Source organism: Schistocerca nitens, chromosome 2 (genome assembly GCF_023898315.1).
Source record: "Schistocerca nitens isolate TAMUIC-IGC-003100 chromosome 2, iqSchNite1.1, whole genome shotgun sequence".
Classification (NCBI taxonomy): Eukaryota; Metazoa; Arthropoda; class Insecta; order Orthoptera; family Acrididae; genus Schistocerca; species Schistocerca nitens.
The window spans coordinates 113,805,911-113,826,396 of record NC_064615.1 but is presented as its reverse complement, the minus strand read 5'-3'; the positions used below and the strand labels follow the sequence as shown (position 1 = coordinate 113,826,396).

Sequence of the window (20,486 nt, the reverse complement as noted above, 5' to 3'; positions counted from 1 at the left end):
TTACCTCGTACTTACTGCCATGAGAAACGTACTTTGTGGGCAACAAAAATTAAGGACTTTGAACTTATCCTAAATGAATTACCCCATTTATCAACTGGATTGACACCTTTAGAAGTAATAGGCAAACCTTATTTAGGAGCACCTCTAATTAAGTGCTTTAATTGGCCTGAACAACCTAGAGTCAATTAAGAAGTAAATCAGTAAACAGTTTCTAAGAATTTAATTGAAAAGGCACCACAAAGAGTAAGTAAGCATAACGAAAAGGCTGTTGAACCTCAGTACCAAGTCGATGACCTGGTTCTTATAAGACAACATCTTCACAGCTCAACTCATAAGTTTTTCCAAAAATATGAGGGACAATACTGGGTACAAACGGTGATCCATACTAAGACGTTATTTTTAGTAGATCTCACAACTGGATTAGAGAAGGGAAAATACAATGTAAAGCCCCCAGGGACAGATGTTAACATTCTGAGTTAATGGACGGAGAAATGACCCTTGGATCCCGAGTTGTCTTCGGTGTTATTGTTTTCCTGCACCGAATTCCTTTAAAATCTAGACCTATCCTGTAATCTTATTGCTTACAAAACTGGATATGACTATAAAATAGAGAACAACTTAAGAGAATCACAGAAAAAAAGTTATATCTAGACGAAATAAACTGGACAGAGTATTATATTTGAGGAAAATATTATATGATGTGACTAGCTGAACAACTGTTATACCATAGTGTATAGATTTTCTATTTTGTGTAGAGTATTTTATACCTTTTATGAGATACGATATAGATGGGAGGGTTTGTATAATTTTTTAAAGGGGTGGGCATTGTAGCTAAAAGCATGATTTACAAGAACAGATAAATCGTGACTAACACAAAACCCACATCACACCTTACAAACAACCCTCACAAACAAGTGTACCTGATTTTTCATCATTTGCCGTTTCCATAGGGTTGCTAGGGTTTCCTTCGGGGATCTCAAAGGGTGAAAATGGAACAAGTCCGTTCTGTAGGGGACGATTTAACACCAGACCTCCTCCGGCATCTCACTCAAGTACCTTAGGGGTAGGGATCCTAGGAAAGGGAGTTGGAAGAGTTTCCTTTCTTTGGGGTTATCTTCTTCGATCCTTGCATCCACATCTATTTTTTCCTTTTCTTACTTCTCATTTGAGGACCTGTCTATTTTTTCTGTCTTTTCATATTCACAAATTTCTATCGCTGAAGTCCTTCCTTATTTCCGTGTTTACTAGAAACCTAAATCTTATCTTTAGATAAGAAGGACAAAATATCAGATAATATGAACACACATCCACATATACACAAACATACAATTCTACACAAACATTAAATTACATAAGACAAAACCTGTCATGGTGTGAGAACCGCCAGGTATTGTATAGGGGGAAATGTGTTTACGTATGGAAATATGCACCCATATATAGGAAGCTATAACGGTTCTACATCGAATGTACACAAGAGGAGGTGCATATAAACAAAGAACAGTGACAGTTCTAAATAGAGATTGAATAGGCACAAAGAACTGATGCGCAAAGAGAGACAAAAGCATATAAGTTTATGGAATGAAAATGCTACATAATGAACCACTATAAATTAGTAATGAGTAATGGGTAAATACGAAAGAAGATGAAAGTAGGAGAGGAATTAGTCATGTTGATCATTAAGAAACGTCAGTGTAATAAATACTCTGATGAATTGAAGGGTAGTGAGATGTAAATAGTATATGTAGACATAGTATCTATTGAAAATATAGAAGTTTATAAGTAGAGGAGGACTCTAGGGAGTAAATGATACATTAAAGAATGAAAGCGAAGTTTAAGATATAAATCTATCTTTTCCAGAACATACTTCATTATGGTATACATAGAAATGTATACTAGGGTAACAAACTGTGAGGCCTACTCAGAAAGGATAAGGGTGTCATACTCAGCATTCACTATGTATAAAGTGCAGGCGTACCTACGTGGAGATAGGACGATCTGTGGCCTAAAATAGAGGAATTTTTTGTAAGGGGCATATCTACCAGAATGGAAAGAGGAAGTGCTCTTATAAGGTCAATCCATAAGGAAGGAATAGGTGCTTATCCTAGGAGAAGGGGACAGTATTGTGACAAAAGTCACAAATTTTATAGGGATTATTCTGGGAAGTGTGAATTCTATGAACGACTAGCATTATTATGTTTCGTGGAAATAAATGGGTGTCAAAAGAACACTTTCATTTCATCCAGAGTTCCTCCAAGCCACAAATAATGAAAATAGTACATACTACAAAAAAGGTAGTACAAAAGATAGGAATAGAAAATAGATTACTCATGTGTTATTAGCACCTGAAGTTTAAGGTTGGAAAAAAAAAAAAAAAAAAAGAGTCCTCACAATTCCTAAATATTAGTAAAACTGGCTAAAACCATGAGTAAATGCTCATGTCTTAATAACAAAGTAAAATAAGAAAAGAGTAGAGAAACAATAAGTGAAAGATTGTTTGAGAGAGGACAGAGAATCGTTATTGAAAGGAAAGATATGTATATAAACATATGTAAGAAATGTATATTGTTAAGATATGAAATGTTGTTATGACCGCTATTATTTGCATAATGATTATGTATAAAATATTGCGTGTTCGATCTGAGGTGGGAGATATGTAGTGATTCGAGAATTTCCGTGTAAATTCTAAACCACTCAGCATTTCACTGTCTCGAACACACGATATTCTGGATACGAGTGTGGGATGATAGAATCCTACCTACTGTGCATCACATGTTTGTGTGTGCAGGTTTAAAATCAGTCATGGGAAGAAGGTAGACACAGCGGACAAACGGCACTGACAAGTACCTGTCAGGCAATCCATAGATGTTTAGTGAGTATGTAAGGAAGAACCATGGAGTTTATATGCAGCTCTGTGCTTATTGGGTCATTGACTATTGTTATTAAAACAAAGACAGTTGACAAAGAACTCTTGGAAACTCTTATTTTCTGATTTATGTTAAGAAAAGTTATAGTATCAAAGCCAACTTTCTTTTAACTGTAATTCAATCTGTTTCTGACATTTGACTGTATGAGAGACTTACTGGAAGTTATATATTTATGTTGAAAGTGAGAGTTTTATTGTGTATGAAAATCAAATACATTGTTAATTGACAAAGAGCAAAGTTTGTATGTCTACTTATTTCATAAGTAGAAAGAGTCTAAAAATTCCTGTACCTAGCGTTATTCTACGGAGAAGAAGTCAAGAGGGTTTCCAGCAGCTGGCTATCCAGAAAAGAAGAGTGGCTGCAAATTCCAAGAAGGTCACCTCGTAAAGAAGTGAAAGGTGGTCTGGGGGAATAAACCAAAATAACCCAGATTCACACTCACACTTTAAGGGGAGGTTTACTATCTTTTGGTTAAAAAAAAATCGATTTTTTTTAATTGCATTTTTGGAGCCATGAAAGTGTTTAGAATCCAACCCTGAAACAGCTTTTCCAAATACGGAACGGAAATGTTTGTTATTCACAGTTGAACAAAAAAATGCACCTTCCTGAAATCGGCCTTCTTCATGCACCAGTTTTTTTCGGGAATTTCGACTTTGTAGCCATGAAAAATTATTCTATGTGCTTGCCCATGTCTAAAACTGATAAAGTGATCAAGGAGCTTACAACGTGCTACGGCTTGGCAATCCGACGGCATTCCAATTCAGTGGAACAGATGAAGAAGGCAATTTGGGCAACGTATTTCCACAAGTGTTCAACGGATGACCACCCACAACACCGAAATTGTCCAGCTGGAGAAACTAGTTAGTGCAAATGGCGTACCGCAGAGGCTACCGGACATCTGGATGAATAACAACACGACCAGCCGCTCTCCAAAGAAGTTCAAAAAGCGATTCATCTGATCTATGAGGCCCTTTCGGAGGATGAATTATTGTACCGGTGCTTGGGAGGAAACACACAAAATTCAAATGAAAGTTTGAACGTGAGTGTTTGGAAGTTAGCCCCCAAGCATTTGCATTCTGTTGCAAAGACTGTGGAGATTGCGACTTTCCTGGCAGTGAGCAGCTTCAACTAAGTGTATTCAGCAATTCTGAAGACCATGACAATGATGGACATCACCCTGGGACTCTATTCGATGCAGTTCACCAAGCATTCGGACAACCACCAGATTCAAGCGGCCAAAAATCGCTTGGCCGTATGAGTGGCTCTGGAGCAGCGCAGGATGGCCCAGATCGAGCAGAATGCCCTCTGTGAGGAAGAGAAAGGACTCGTTTATGGACCTGGAATAGCAGATTGAACGTAAGTTGCATAATATTGCATTTATATGTAGTCAAAACTTCAAACTCGTTTTTCTCGAAATGATTTTTTTTTTATTGGGCGGTATGGTAACTTCAAATCTACTATGATTCTTTGTTTCTAACGAAGCTAACTAAATTGTCTAGGAGTTGTACCACTTTTATTCTGATCCATCAACTATAAATATTTGTACTTGGCCGACGAAGTCAAAAAATCAATGAAAAGTAACCTATTTTTTTTCAAATGGCCGCCATTTTGTTTCCTATGGTCCAAATAACTTAAGTGAGGTACAACTCCTAACGAATCTTATATACTACGCTAACATCAACTCAATTTTGATTTCAGACGAGCCAGCTGACCTGTGACATACTGCGCGTGGAGGTCTACACCGAAATTTTGCTTCGTTCTGACGACACTTCCGCCTTTGCTCTTCGACATTTCCAGTCGAAAAAATTCCAGTTTGTAGAGGAAATATCAATAAACGTTTTGACCAAATTTGACATTGATATCTATAACATATCCCAAGAAAAAAATTCTCAAAGAACATGCTTTTTTCGGGCCAAAGATAGTAAACCTCCGCTTAAGTCGGAAATGTTAGAACGGTGCCCCACTGCAGGCTGTTGAAGAAGGTAAGAGCATATGGAGCAGGTTCACCGATTTGTGAGTGGCTCAAAGACTTCTTAAGTTACAGAACCATGTAGCTGTCTTCAACAGCGAATGTTCGAGACAAAGGTACTGTCAGGAGCGCCCCATGGAAGTGGGATAGGACCACTGTTATTCTCTATGTACATAAATGATTTTGCGGATGGGGTGGGCAGCAATCTGCAGTTGTTTGCTGATGATGCTGTGGTGTACAGTAAGGTGTTATTGTTGAGTGACTGTAGGGGGATACAAGAAGACTTGAGACACAATTTCTAGCTGGTGTGATGAATGACAGGTAGCCCTAAATGTAGAAAAATGCAAGTTAATGCACATGAGTAGGAAAATGAAATCTGTTAAGTTCAGATACAGCACTGGCAGTGTCCTGCTTGACTGTACTGCTTGAATGATTGTGATCAGGTCAGATTAAAGGAGGACAATGAAGAAATTCAGGGGTGGGCTGCTAGATTTGTTACTGGTAGGTTCAAACAACATGGAAGTGTTACAGAGATGCTTCAGGTTCTCAAATTGAAATCCCTGGAGGAAAGGCAACAGTATTTTCAAGGAACACTATTGAGAAAATTTAGCAAACCAGCATCTGAAGCTCACTGCAGAATGATTCTGTTGCCTCCAACATACATTGTGCGTAAGGACCACAAATATAACATACGAGAAATTATGGCTCATGCAGAGGAATACTGCCAATCGTTTTTCCCTCTTTCTACCTGTGGGTGGAGCAGGAAAGGAAATGACTAGTAGCGATATGGGGTACCCTCTACGACATGCCATACAATGGACTGTGGAGTATCAATGTATATTTAGATGTAGATATAATTCTAGCAGTTACATCTACATCTACACACACCTGTCTCTGATGAACATTCGCCATTGAGGACAACATACTGGGTTCTATAACTTAAGAGTTCAAGCCACTCATATATCCATCACCTATTCCATACGCTTGTACCTTTAACAGCCTGCAATAGGGGACCATGTCAAATGCATTCAGGAAATCTAGAAATATGGAATCTGCCTGTTGCCCATCATCCATAGTTCGAAGTATATCATGTGAGAAAAGGGCAAGCTGAGTTTGCAAGAGTTATGCACTGTAAAACCTTGTTGATTTGTGGACAAACTTCTCAGCCCCAAGAAAATTTATTATATTTGAAATGAGACTATGTTCAAGGATTCTGCAGCAAACCGATTTTAGGGATACCTTCTTTTTTGAACAGTGATATATGTAACTTTCATTTGTTGTTATGCTGTTGGCACGACACTTCCTTTCCAACACAAACTGAATAGATTTAGCAGCCTTAGGTGGAGGGAGATACCACCATATTTTAGTAGTACATTGCTTTTTCAAGGCCATCATGGCCTCCATCAGGTCAGCCATTTTAATTATCTGGGATGTGATATCACATACAGGTATGATGAAGATGTGGGAAGAAAGCAGCAAAATTTGGAAACATATGTGGGATGATAATCAGGTACTTTGGAGACAAGGCACAAAAAATAATAGGGATGAAGTTTTATAAAGTAATGACCATCCTCACATTACTCTACAGAAGTGAGTAGTGTGTCATTTAAAAACCAACAAGCAGCCGAAATGAGATTTCTTAGAACTGTGAAAGGTTGCACCGGAGGATGCAGATTTATTTAATCGTATGGTGATTTTATACAATATACAGTTGATATAAGGCAAATGATTTTATACAATATACATATGATATTAGACAAGATTAAACCTTAAAGTCCGTGTTTTTCAACCAGTTAATTAAGCTGGGTGTGAGAGTGAACAAGTCTTCGGGAATTCCAGGGTATGAATGAAGTGGACAGCGTTGGACTAAATGTTCAATTATCTGCTCTTCTTGATTACATTCACACATTGGTGAACTGATCCAGCCCCATTTGTACTGAAGTACCTATAACAACCATGTCCAGTCCTTAACCACCCTTTGGCTTCTTTGTGGAATCAAGGTGTGGGCTCTTGTTCCCAATGTTTTTGTTTACCATTCATGCTTCCATCTTTTATTTAGATCAAAACCATCCGCGATGAGTTGTCCAGCAGTAACACTTGCTGATCTTCTTGATCGCAATCGTGGCTGTGGTGGATGACAGAATTCCTGGTGCAGTGGTAGAGAGGGTGATGCAGAGATTTCTTGGCCTCCCTCAGTAGAGTTTGTTTCCACCTTAAGTGAGGTGGAGGGATGTGACTCAGTACAGGTAACCAGTGGCATGGGGTTGATTTGATGGAACCAGTAATGCAGCGCATTGTGTCATTAAGTTTTGTGTCTACCTTCTTCACATGTACATTTTCCAACCAGACAAGTGCACAGCAGAGTACACAAGACTGATGCCAGTTAAATGCAGACAGTCAGCAGGGGTTCCCCACTGAGCTTATGTAGTATGTTGTTCCTTGCAGCAACGTTATGAGAAAGCTTGGTGATGTGCTCTTTGTAGCTCAGGGTTCTATCTTGAGTAATTCCGAGATATTTTGGGAAAGGATTGTACCTCAATGTTTTCCATTGAGCAGAACTCTTGGTTTGTAGTTTGCAGCACGATTCGCTAGATGGAAACAAGAAACTTCAGTTTTTGATGTGCTCGGGATCAATCTACAAGTCTTAAAGAAAGTTGACATCTTCTCCAGATCCTCCGTAAGAATTCATTCACCATCTTCGAAATTACTGCTCTGTGCTACCAGTGCGATGTCATCAGCATAGATGAATTTAGTTCATATTGTGGTTGGTAAATCACTAATGTATAAATTGAATAGTGGTGGGGCTAAAACAGATCCCTGTGGTCGTCCATTATTTAGTTTCTGTTTGTGGCTTTTAGAGCTGCCTAGAAACACTTCGAATTGCCTTTCAGGATGCAGATTAAGAAACAGTGATATTAGTACATAATTAAACAATTTACTCTAAGAAACAAAAGTGAAGATAACAGAAGAAAACTGAGTGAACATTCTGACAAAATGAACAGCTGCAGACCACCTCACAAAGTCAAAAATTATGATCCAGTAAGCTGAAGAAGTATGAGAAAGCCACAAAAGTGCTGAGCACCATAAAAAGCAAATACCTTATACTTTAAATGCAGCAGAGAGAAGGAAGAAGTCAGTGTACAATGCAGCAGTAGAAACAGGAAAATGTGTGATATATCATTTCCGAGTGTACTGAGACAAGGGTGAGAAATTAATTGTAAAATTTAGATTTTAACTGAGGCACAGATTTTATTTTCTCTTGAGCCTGGCCCAGTAAACAGCCACACTTTCAAGATGTGACTTTTGCTGTAAACTGCACAAGAGTTTCCATGATTTCTCTGGGTTGGTGGTTTGGCTTGGAAACTGGGAACTGACAAGTTGGTTTTTCATAATCCATCTAAAAGTGAGGTTTATGGGTAGAGAGGGCGGGGGGATTCACATTGGAAGCTAAATGTAATGATCCAAATCTGCTAGACTGGCTTAACTGTTAGAGACAATCCCTGGTTGTCAGATTTTGTCCCCCACAGTTTAAGTAGGAAATAAACATAAGAGAAGTTCTGGCAGGATGCAGCACTTTCCAGAAGAGTGCTATTATCAAAGACACAAAATAACTAATGGATATGCCTTTATGCTGCTCCCAACAATGATAGGGAAAATGGCCTGTATATTTAAAATAATTTCAGAGTGTCTTGGACCTTGCAAAATCTAGAAGTCCGCCAGGATCACAACTAGATGTAGGAAGCACGTTGTTGGGCCTGGGGAGCGGAGGAGAGAGGGGACGGCTGAGGAAATGTGTAAGTGTTACATATTTCAAGTTGGGAATGAGGGACCCATAGTGATTGATGAAGTTACTGTGCCAAAAAAAAAAAAACAACAACAAACCTTAAAATAGTAGCTAATGGGAGGTTGTATTTGAGGAGGGTGTCACATTTGGCAAGGAGTAATTAAAACTAATAAATGACATTTGTTTGTATGGAAATTGAGGTATTGTGTTTTTGAGTGATTTCTGACCTATTTACTTTAAACTATGTTGCTGCTTTGTCTTTCTGGACATTCACTAGCTGCAACATAGCTGCGAATACAAACAGTGATTCAGGTACTGTCGCATTTATTTTATTTTTTTTATTCCAGTCTTTTATCACAACATACATGGTGTAGAACAGATCTGAAGATGGTCATTACTGACTGAAAATGGTCATCGTTGAAGGACTTTATATTGTGACCAAAGACAGAAATAATAATGATGAAAAAAAAACATTTCTGGGCACTAGTTGCATAAGCTCCAAGGGACTATTTGGGCTAGTGTACAGAGTATTAGCAGCATGAGTTAACCAGTCCAATGGCTGGATATTGCAACCTTTCTGAATGGAGTTAAATTTTTACATGGCATTTATAGTTGGTGTTGGAATATTGATGTGCTGGAATAGTGACAATATGAAGTCAGTTTTGCTGGCTAGATAAAGACTGGTGACTGTTTGGAAAGTGTAACAGTGCATGAATTAATCTGAGTCCAGAGATACACCTTTGCTGGATAATCAAATATGCTGCACAGGACTATGAGAACATGGATTATGGCTACAGCCATGAGTGATATTTTGGTGATGCCATAATACCTCTGAGGACAAGTAAGCAGAACAGATATCATGGACAGCTGTTAATTACCAATGCACTCTACATCTGAGGGGCTAGGTGAGGAAATGCTGCGATTCCACCTTTATAGCAAGAGGTTGACAAAACATAAAATGTGAAAGAAATATACAAGAAATTTCAACTTCAACGACAGTGAAGAAGAGAATGATGACAGTTACAGAAGCAACTGTGCACTGCAAAAAATAGGTGACAAATTCAAATGTTCCTTTGGATTACATCAATTCATGACATTAACACTAGTTCATTATTATTATTATTATTATTATTATTATTATTATTATTTACCTGCAATGATGTAGAATCAGACATATGACTGTCATCAGCAGAAGGTCTACTTGTCTCTTCTTCAAATTCTGTGACATTTATTTTTGTTTCTTCCTCTTCTGAGTCACTCACAGCCTCACCAAATATTTCATGCTCAGCTAGGGCAAAAAAGGTAATTACAGAAAATTCCTGAATTCTATAGCATTATGATGGGAATCTACAAAGTTCAATCACTGAAATGCAGACCTGTTGGGTGATATGCACTTTTGCAAACATAAATTGTTACACAAAACCAATCCCAAAGCACTTACATATTTTTTCTGACATGTTTTCTGGATGGAGACACTGAAACATGTAACTAAATGACTACTGACAGCAAAAATAATTTCCCATCATAATTTTTCGCATACCATACAATATTAACAAATAATTCAGCTTTGTTCAAACTATTTCAATATGCAAAATTTTATCTAGTGTAAGTAAAGCCATCACCAATCTAAAGATTGTTTTGAACACCACTGGTCCTGTTGGAAGTGATATGCCTTTGCCTTCCTCCAACTTTTGAGCTGATTTTATCAGCTAGTTATGGGGGGACCTACAGTTTAACGTAGTTCAAATGGCTCGAAGCACTATGGGACTTAACATCTGAGGTCATCAGTTCCCTAGACTTAGAACTACTTAAACCTAACTAACCTAAGGACATCACACAGATCCATGCCCAAGGCACGATTCGAACCTGCGGCCGTAGCAGCAGTGTGGTTCCAGACTGAAGCGCCTAGAACTGCTCCGCTACAGCAGCCGGCGTTTAACGTAGATTCTGAACCACAGTGTAACTCTCAATTTTTCACATCAACAAACACTGCCAGAGGTGAAAGAAATGGTAACTGACTGATAAAAATTCTAGGACTGATTGAGGGTCAAACCAGAGATCTTTGCACTTGTAGTCTGGCACTTTACCACTGAGCCACTCAAATCCTATCTACTGGAAAAGTAAGTTCTTGTGTTACCCAAATAAAAAAGTCACCCTTTGCTCCTATTAACATCCATTTAAAAGATGATAAACTGAAGCATTAGATACTAAATTTTGCCTGTCAAGGTTGATTTTCAGAAAAATGTACTACAGTTCCTCTTTTCAACTGTAGTACAGATGCAAGACAGACAGGTACTCTCTCTACTGAGGGAAAACCACTGGTTTGCTTAACTTCTTGCACAGTTTATCGCAGATCCACACTGACCTACCAGAGAGAATTCATGAGACCCAGAAGGATATACATAGCAGTGCCAACATTAGCGCTGAATTTATTGTCAATTGGAAAGCCTTCAAAACAGTTCTGCACTGCCACCTACAAAACAAACTACGTCTTTGTGGATCACCTGATCAGGTATGTATCTGGACTGAAGTTCCCAATCAAAGAACAGTCAATACATGATTATGTGAAGACACTGGTAGTAAAAGTGACCACAAGTGTGATAGACTTGTTACTATTCACAATAATCATTACATAAATGGTGTGATACATAACTAGCTCTCTACTGTAGTTTATAAACAATCCAACTGCAACAAGTAAATCACAAAAACTGCAAACTGTTGCAAATGCAGAGATATCTGCAACTGATCAAATCTTAATGCAAAGACCGGCAACTGATCTCCAGAAATAAACGTAATGAACTATAGAAAGTGAGCTGAAACAAATGACATCATTTTATTGCATGATTACGAGATAATCATTGGAACTGATTACAACTGTAAATGTATACATCCACTGCAATTTAGAATGGAACACTCACAAGTTGATGTGAAGGCAGATTGAGGACAGAGATTCAGTTGGAAGAGTGCCTCGTGAAGTTCCTATTTTGAATATTGTCCATCAGCGTGGAATCCTTACCAAACTGTATTGAGGAGGTGTGGGGTAAATTAAAGAAGAATTATACAATTTGTCATATGTTTATTGGGCCAGCATGAGTCTGTCCTAAATAATCATCAGTTCCAGTGTTAGGAACTACAGGAAAGATAATGAGTTTTAAGAGTAAACCTGTGTGTCATTCACAGAAAGCAATCAACTACCTGTTTCAAATTCACAATAGGATTTCTTACCTTTTGAAAGCTATAACAGATTTATTTAATTGTTGAATTTGTAATTATGAAATGTTTATTTCAATATACTCCAGAATATTGTGATTCAGCTGAGGCAAACCCATTCCTCATTACCCACTACTCAGAGATCCAAAGGGTTTGCCCTCTCCCTTCCAACAGGCTCCTTGCTAAAGTAATCATACACCACAGTTACCCAAGGCTGCTGGTTAGCAAGGGCCACAGTAGGTTATGACAAAATGAAAGTTATCATCAAAAGGAGAAAGGTATGTATCTGTTCTGTGATATTCCAAAGAAAAAGATAAGCCAAGGTGATAGTATAAAAATTGAAAACAGCATTGCCCTAATATGGGTGTTCAGTTTGACAATATCACATTGCTTACTAACTTAACAGTTTATGACGCCAGAAATGTATTTGGTGAACAACTCATGCAGCCAATTATATCTTTGTTTGTGTGTTTGTTGGGCAATGATAATCTGACACTTAACATAGCTGAAACTAGGTTTTACGCAAAAATGATACACTTGAAATATAATTAAGATATAGTTAACAGGGCAGTTGGGAACTGATAACCTTGGTACTAAGTGCCATAAGATATACCGTATTTACTCGAATCCAAGCCGCACTTTTTTCTGGTTTTTGTAATCCAAAAAACCGCCTGCGGTTTAGAATAGAGTGCAAAGTAAGCGGACGTTCTGAAAAATGTTGGTAGGTGCCGCCACAACTAACTTCTGCCGCCCAATATATGTAGTGCTACACAGGCACGCTTCGCAGGCACAAAGATAAATATAGGCGCCAAAATCTGTGCATCAGTAAAAAAAAAAAAAAAAAAAAAAAAAAAAAAAAAAAAAAAAAAAAAAAAAAAAAAAAGAGAGAGAGAGAGAGAGAGAGAGAGATGGAAGACGAGCTTTTTTTCTCCGCCCCGAGTTTCGATCACTGCATTTTCATACATTATCCAACAAAGTAAATACAAATTAAGTATTGTTCATCTTCGAATTTAGCAGCATTTCAATGTACTAAGAAAATGCGACTGGCAAGACTGTTTGGGATGTTTGTCAATATGGCCAACTCTATGTTCTGAATTTTTTCTTACCTGTGAGAAGAGATGGTTGCTAATAGGAACTTTTATGAATTGTGAATCACATGCAATATTCTCTTCACCATAAGAATAATACGAATATAAACATTTTGCCATGTATTCTTTAGTGTTTGCTGTTATCTCATTTAAAACCTGTCTGCCTAATAAACTATGAAACTAGAGTGAGACAACAGCAAATGCGGAAGAATATACATATCATGTCATGTTTATATTCGTATTATTCTTGTGCCTAATAGTGATACAGTCAGAAATGAAGCACAGCAATTGACTAGATTTTTAAATCTAAGATGACTCTAATTTCTGTGCAGAATGTAATGTACTAAAGAAGCAGCTGTAAAGATTTTCAAACGGAGAAAAATTTTCGCTAAACTCTCGTTCAGAACATCTTCTATCACACTTCTAATTGTAAGTGACGGTAGCGTGCACAAAAGCAAGCCATGCCGCGAGCGGCGACAGGCCGTAAACACAGAATGCAACAAACAATGCATGACACAGTATAGCAATACATTTTTAGCTTAGAGTGACGTAAACACCTATAACAAAGAGAATGGCACTTATCATATCAAAGAAAAATAAGCAATCAATTCAAACCAGACGAAGCACGTGATAAAAGAAGGATACCCGTATAAATATGGACGGAGTGCCTGATGCATAGCAATGGCTACCTGGTATAGCTTAACTGCTAAGCTTACGACTCGAACCAAACTACTGTAGCTGTATCGTCATTCATTCGACCTAAATTGTGTCTCATATTACAGTGGACCAACATTGTTTCGATTTGGAGGTGCGGCCTAAAACTTTTCTCTCCCCTTGAATTTCGAGTCTCAAATTTCAGGTGCGGCTTAGATTCGGGAAAATTATTTTTTCCTTGATTTAGAGTCTCATTTTTCAGGTGCGGCTTGGATTCGAGTGCGGCTTAGATTCGAGTAAACACACACACACACACACACACACACACACACACACACACACACACACACACACAGGGCAGTCCAAGTGTTAAATAGACTGCTAACACTGTGAAGCAGTCCAAGTGTTAAATAGACTGCTGGCCATTCAAACTGCAACACTGTGAAGGCAGCATGCAACAAACGTCAAACTGGCATGTACTGAACTATCTGCTTCCACATGTAAATGATCAGCATTTCAGCACAGCTACACATAGCAGATGGGAGTAATGCCATCTACATCCCATATATGACTCAGAAATAACATCCGAATGGTTTCTGTGAGAAGAGAACCATTAACCAGCAGATGTCAGAATTCTCTAATGGCAGGATTGTGATCTACTGAGAGCCTGTAATATAACTGGATACATAAAAAAATCCACTCAGCAAGTGGTGGCAGGAGCAAAGACATAAAAAAAATTAACGAAAGGTGCAAGCTTTTGGAGTCAGTGGCTCCTTCTTCTGGCAAAACGGTATAAGAGGGATGGAGGATAATGACTGATGAGGTGTAGGAAATGGGGACAATTATGGTAAAGTCACCCAAAACCCCAGATCAGAGGAGACTTACAGGACAGGTTGAGAAAGAAAGACTACTGTGGGGGACTGCATCGAACGAGATTTGCACTGGCCATGTCAAATGGCAAAATATACACTATCAAAGGGAGAACCACCTGTGAAACAACATGTCATATACCAGCTGTTAAGTAAATACTTTTCAGCCTTCTACATTGGTATGACTACTACCGAGTTCTCAGTTAGCATGAATGGCCATAGACAGGGGGTGTATACTGGCAACACCCAATATATTGTCACATAGCATGCTCTATAACAAGACAGCTGTGACCTTGGTGCCTGTTTCACCACACATGCCATACGGATTTTCCCCCCTGACACCAGTTTCTCAGAATTCCGCCGGTGGAAACTGGTGTTAAAACACGTCCTTGGTTCTCGCCGTCCAACTGGCATTAAATTACTTTAATTTCTTTGGACCCAGCGTCAGTAACTATTGCTTTCTTCACTCCCTGTTACTTTTCTATATCTTTTACTTGCTGACCTGTCTACTTTTCCATACCCCCTACACCCACCACATATAATCTACTTACAAGCAGAGGTCCCCCGTGGTGCGAATGACTTTTTGAAACTATCTATACGGTGATGTAGGTTAAGAACCCAGGGATCACATATTGCAGCCATTCACCCGGATGTACCCACATTTGCGAGTGATTGATGGAAAAAAAATATCAGAATTTTGTGTGACAATATTGTTAAAAAAGTTGCACAGTATAATGTAGATGTGTGATGTGATGGATAGGATAACGGCTTTGCATGCACCAAGGTGGTAGGTTTGAATCTCATCAGGTGCAATGAGGTTTTTTTCTATATTTTGAAATCGTTGTTGAAATGACTTCGATCATCACTTTTATTCAGTTAAATGATTTAAATGTAATTTTTTAATTCCATTCCTTTGTCACATACTTTTAATCATAATATCAACTTCCCTTTTTGCTCTCATTTCTCTTTCTATCATTCTTTCTCCACTTGAAGTCTTTGTTCATGTTTTTAACTAATTTTATGTATGAATTTCTTTTGTTTTATTGTCCTGTTTTTTTGTCCATGTTATTGTGTTCATTATATCTATTTCTCATCTTTGCTTTAATTTCATTCTACTCATAAACCCTTCTTTCATTTAAACTTTCATCTAAGTTATTTTGTCCCTACTACAATAGGTATTTAGGATACTTTTAAATGCAGGTATATTAATTACCATGGGGAAAAAAACTGCACACCTGGTATCAAAACACATTATTAAACCACTGCACAGATATAAACAGATTATTTCATCTTTTCTTTTTAAACTGATAGATTGGAATTTTCAAATAACTGAATATTATAATAGATAAATATAATTAAATTCATATTCACAAAAATTCCAATTGGAAATTGAATGATATAAAAGACTGAAACAAACGGAAAAGTTCATATGATGATTTAAGTAACAGGACAAAGGAATAGAATAAAAAATTACATTTAAACCAATTGATTGAATAAAAATAATGATTAAAGTAATTTTGATAAAGATTCAAAAATTAACAAAAAGTTTGCACACCTGGCAAGACTCAAACCCACAACCTCCTGCATGGGACATTGTTATCCTATCCATTACACCACACAACCAGGCTATATAACAGACCTTTTTTAACACTACTGAGTGTCACACAAAACATGGATTTTTTTTTTCATCAATTACTTGCAAATGAGAGCCCAACAGGGTGACTGACTGCAGTGTGTGATACCTCAGATCTTAACCAGAATCACCGTACAGATAGTTTCAAAAAGTCAATCGCACATTTGGGAACCTCTCCTTGTTATCTTTCTGCTCTTATTTATTACTGCATGATGTTTGGTCAGTAATCTGTGCCTTGCTTATTACCTTATCGTTCACCTTAAGCTCTCAGGTCTTCAAATCTCATCTGGTGCAGTCCCCAACAATGTGGTTCCTTTGCATCTCATCCAGTACGTCTTCCCTGACCCAGGGTTCTAGGCAACTTTCCTGTAATTCTCCACATTTCCTAAATCTCATTAGTCCTTTTTCCTTCATCCCTATTCTTTCCCCTTCAACTCTCTTGCCAGAAGAAAAAGCTCCTGGCTCCAAAAGCTTGCACATTTCCTTAAATCTTAAATGTGTTAACTCCTGCTGTCACCTGGTGAATAGATTTTTTTATCTATCTAATTATATCATATTTTCAAAAACTGATTATTTTCATTGATATATTGGTCACTGCAACTATGGCTTAACATACTGCAATACTGCTGACTGTATTGGTCAGGATACCACAAGAGTCTTGTGAATATGGAAATAATGGATTTACGTGCATGCAGGACCTCAATGGCTCCTGCAGCTAGTGCCCGAGAGGACAGACATATTGCTCACTTGGCTATGCAGGAACGTACAACCACGTCGCAGACCATAAGTCACGAAATGTGCTTGTTTGCAGCAGGCCAAACAACTACATGGACAGTGTCACACCATCTGGATCACCACAGAGAGTCAACAAGGCTACAAGTGTTACAGCTCCCCTTCACTCGGAAGCAGAGACAAGCATGCCTAGAGTGATGTGCCCAACAACAACACTGCACTCCGGAGTGATATCACATCATCTGCTCAACAACACAGCATGCTGACCTAACCTTCCTCAATATAGAGGATATTCAGCTACTGCCCTAGCTGACATGTTTTCCATATTTCTCACCCAGTGAAAACATCTACTCATGAGTTGTCACATGCCACCATTGGGCAGCCATTGTGAATGATGAAGTCTGGCACAGAGGTGAAGCAGCATGGGATGATGCATCTGTATGTGTCACTTAAGCTCAATTCAAGTCAATGTCCAGTCAGTAAGTTTCTCTCATTGTTGCCAGATGAGGCAGCTCTGTGTACTAAATTTTGCATCATGTACATCTCAAAACCGTCCATAAATTTAATCATGTAATCTTCCTACTATATGACATATGCTTGATAAGTTTTATTATTTTCTATCCTTCTTGATGCTGAAATTCTTATGACCAGCAGTGTATATGCACGGAATCTTGTCAAGAAAGTAGCAGAACTGGAAGCAAATGCCAAAACATTTCTAAAGTGATACAGCAATTCCTAACAATAACATAATGCTTATTTTAACAATGATCAGTCTTACATGCATCTGAGGGAGGGCAGGTCATCCAGACCCCAAGATGAAAGAGGCCTACCTACTGGGAGGACAAGAGAAGAACAAAAGAAAACAGTAAATTTTGGAACTACTTGATAAATTGCCTGACTAGCTACCCTAAGCTTTATTCTTTTGTACTTGTTCTCAGGATAAGAGAATAGTACAAATAGCAAGTCTAATACTCTAATTAGTTTCCCTTCAAAGCAGAATACAGCACAGTGTAACCACCATTACCAAATACTTGCTTTGCCTGGTTGAGATACTGTATGAACCTCTCAGTCACATCATGTCATCAAAATGAAACAAGCAGATGACTAAAGTAACGTACAAAACACAACATAATTAAAGCAAAATGAAGAAAACCTCACGGAAAAAAAGAAAAACAACTGGTAATGAGGTGAAAATGCTATTTGGAAACTACAAGAATACTCCGCAGCAAAATGTAAATGACAATAGGGATACAAGTAATTTAAAGACTCTAGAATATAGATACAACTGACATTAATCTATGTTCAACTTGTGACAGATGATAAAGCAAAGAGTTAGAAGTATTTAATGTCTTACCTACATCCACACTATGAGGGTTGCTTGTTTCTATTGAAGTATCAACATTTCTTGTTGGACCAGTTTCACTGTTTTCATCTATATTTGAAAATGGTTTAATAACTTTTGCTTTGTCATCATCACAAATCACTTCCCACTTCACAGAAACTGCCTCATTATCAACGCGCAGCAGACGTTTCACCTCTTTTTCAATTTCTGGAGCTTCAACATACTTTTTTTTAAGTGTTTTACGAAAACGACGCTTTCTAACATTTTTAAGAGGTGGTGTTATCCCGTGTGGCCACAGAAACTTTTTGTCAACTTTATTTGGATCCTTCTTTTTTGTTTTGACAGGACCCTCTTCCTCTGGAGTCTGATCATCTTCTTCCTTACAAATTAATATCTATGAAACAAATGAAGAGCAACATATTATCCACATGAGTAAGGCACAGTAACAAGAGATACATTTAATTTAAAATTTACCTGGCATATATCAGCAGTCTTATAAAAGCTCTTGTTGTCAATCGTTTTCAGTGACTCCACTATGGATGGCAAATCCATTATCTATATCCACATAAAAAAAGAAAAAAAATCAGAGGAAAAAGAAAGTACTATGCATATTTTGTTAGTACTCTAAAGCAAAAATCCAATTATAAATGAAAAGACAAGTTACGCTATCAATGCCAGTTAGTTTGATAGGACCAGGTGACCATCTACAATGTTGGACATTTTACAAGCTAACAACAAACAATGTAAAATTATTAATAACAACAGATGATGATAACTGTCAAATGAATGAAGATAGAATATTGATAGTAAATAACTCAATTAATACTTTAAAAACCTAATGAATACTTTAACTCTGTCACAAGTGTATCACACAAACCAAAGTCATAAAAAGATGATGTACAGCTATATGTACCATTTTTACCGACTATAAGACACTATAGACTATAAGCCGCACGTTAATTTTCAAGCAATTTTTTTTTAAAACATAACATTTTTTATCATTTTTATTATTGGATTGCAAAGCCAGACTACAAAAAATTCTTAGTTTATAAAATCAAAACTGATCTCTCAAAACCCCTGAAAATTGTTATCTGAACTTTCATCTTCATCTTCTTCTTCTTCTTCTTCTTCTTCTTCTTCTTCATCATCATCATCATCGATGTACACTTTATATATAAGATGGTCTTCACTGCCATCAACAGTGTTACTTATGCTGCACTTCTTGAAAGATTTAACAATAATGTCTTCTTTCACTCTAGCCCATGACTGTTTTATCCACTGACACACTTGGTTGATTGTAGGTCATTTTAAAGCTCTCTTCAGCATGGATTCACATTGTGTTACATCAATAATCCATTTGTTCCATTCCTCTGTCATATACACTTTAAATGGTTAATTTACTGAGACGTCAAGAGTTGCAATTGTGAATTGTCCTCCCAGAATAACACCAAGCGCTCCATTTCTCTGTCTCAATTCCTCTTTCACAGATTTTTTCAAATGACTGCTAAACTGATCTAGCACAAGATGAGAACTCTACTTCAGTAATGCACCTTTCCTTCTCTCCCACAGTCTGACAATCCATAATTTCATACCAGCGTGGTCTATTCACCCTTGTCATATATATGAACAACAACGGCGGGCAACATATCAGAAGGTTTTTGGCATTGTTTTGCGCTTGAAAATGATTAATCAATTATGTTGAATTTTTTCATGTCCACTGGTTGTTATAGTTACACTTCTAGCACCTTTCATGGCAACAGTTCTGTTACGCAGAACATCAAATGTCAGAGGTGATTTGCCCGTATTTGCTATTTACAATGGTTTTTTGATGTGGAATAATAATGCAATGGAAAGACAATATCTTTGATTCTTCATACCCTAGTGGAATTTTCTGAGGTATTTTGGTTTTGGTTTGCTTGCTAAGTCCATGACGCTTCATAAACCTGTAGCACCAGCCAACTCCACCCCTAAAGTCTGTCAAGTTCCACTGTAGCGCTAGTTTACGAGCATGTATTTGAATCATTTTTGTATTAATTCCAATGACATTTTGATGATGTCCTTGAATCTATTTCAAATTTTCATCTTCAAATTTTGGCCACTTTGCACTCAGTCCTCTATTTGCACATTAGTCTTCCTCATTTTTTCCAGTTCTTTGTTACTAGCCCATCAATCACAAAAAGGTTTTTCTGTTGGTGGAGAGTCAAAATGCTGCTAAGCTGCTCTGTTACCATGTTCGTCTGCATATGCTATTACTTTCAATTTAATAACCTGCATCATATGT

The 20,486-nt window shown here is 37.6% G+C and overlaps 1 protein-coding gene across 1 annotated transcript in view; it reads right to left on the bottom strand.

The window, feature by feature from the left end:
- LOC126235786 (transcription initiation factor TFIID subunit 7) overlaps nucleotides 1-20,486 on the bottom strand; it is a 68,261-nt gene that overhangs the window by 29,188 nt on the left and 18,587 nt on the right. Inside the window, exons 3-5 of the mRNA XM_049944595.1 lie at nucleotides 18,680-18,760; nucleotides 18,218-18,599; nucleotides 9,829-9,965 (exon numbers count right to left, since the gene is read on the bottom strand). Coding sequence (XP_049800552.1) covers nucleotides 9,829-9,965; nucleotides 18,218-18,599; nucleotides 18,680-18,760 — 600 coding nt within the window. The remainder of the gene's footprint in view (nucleotides 1-9,828; nucleotides 9,966-18,217; nucleotides 18,600-18,679; nucleotides 18,761-20,486) is intronic.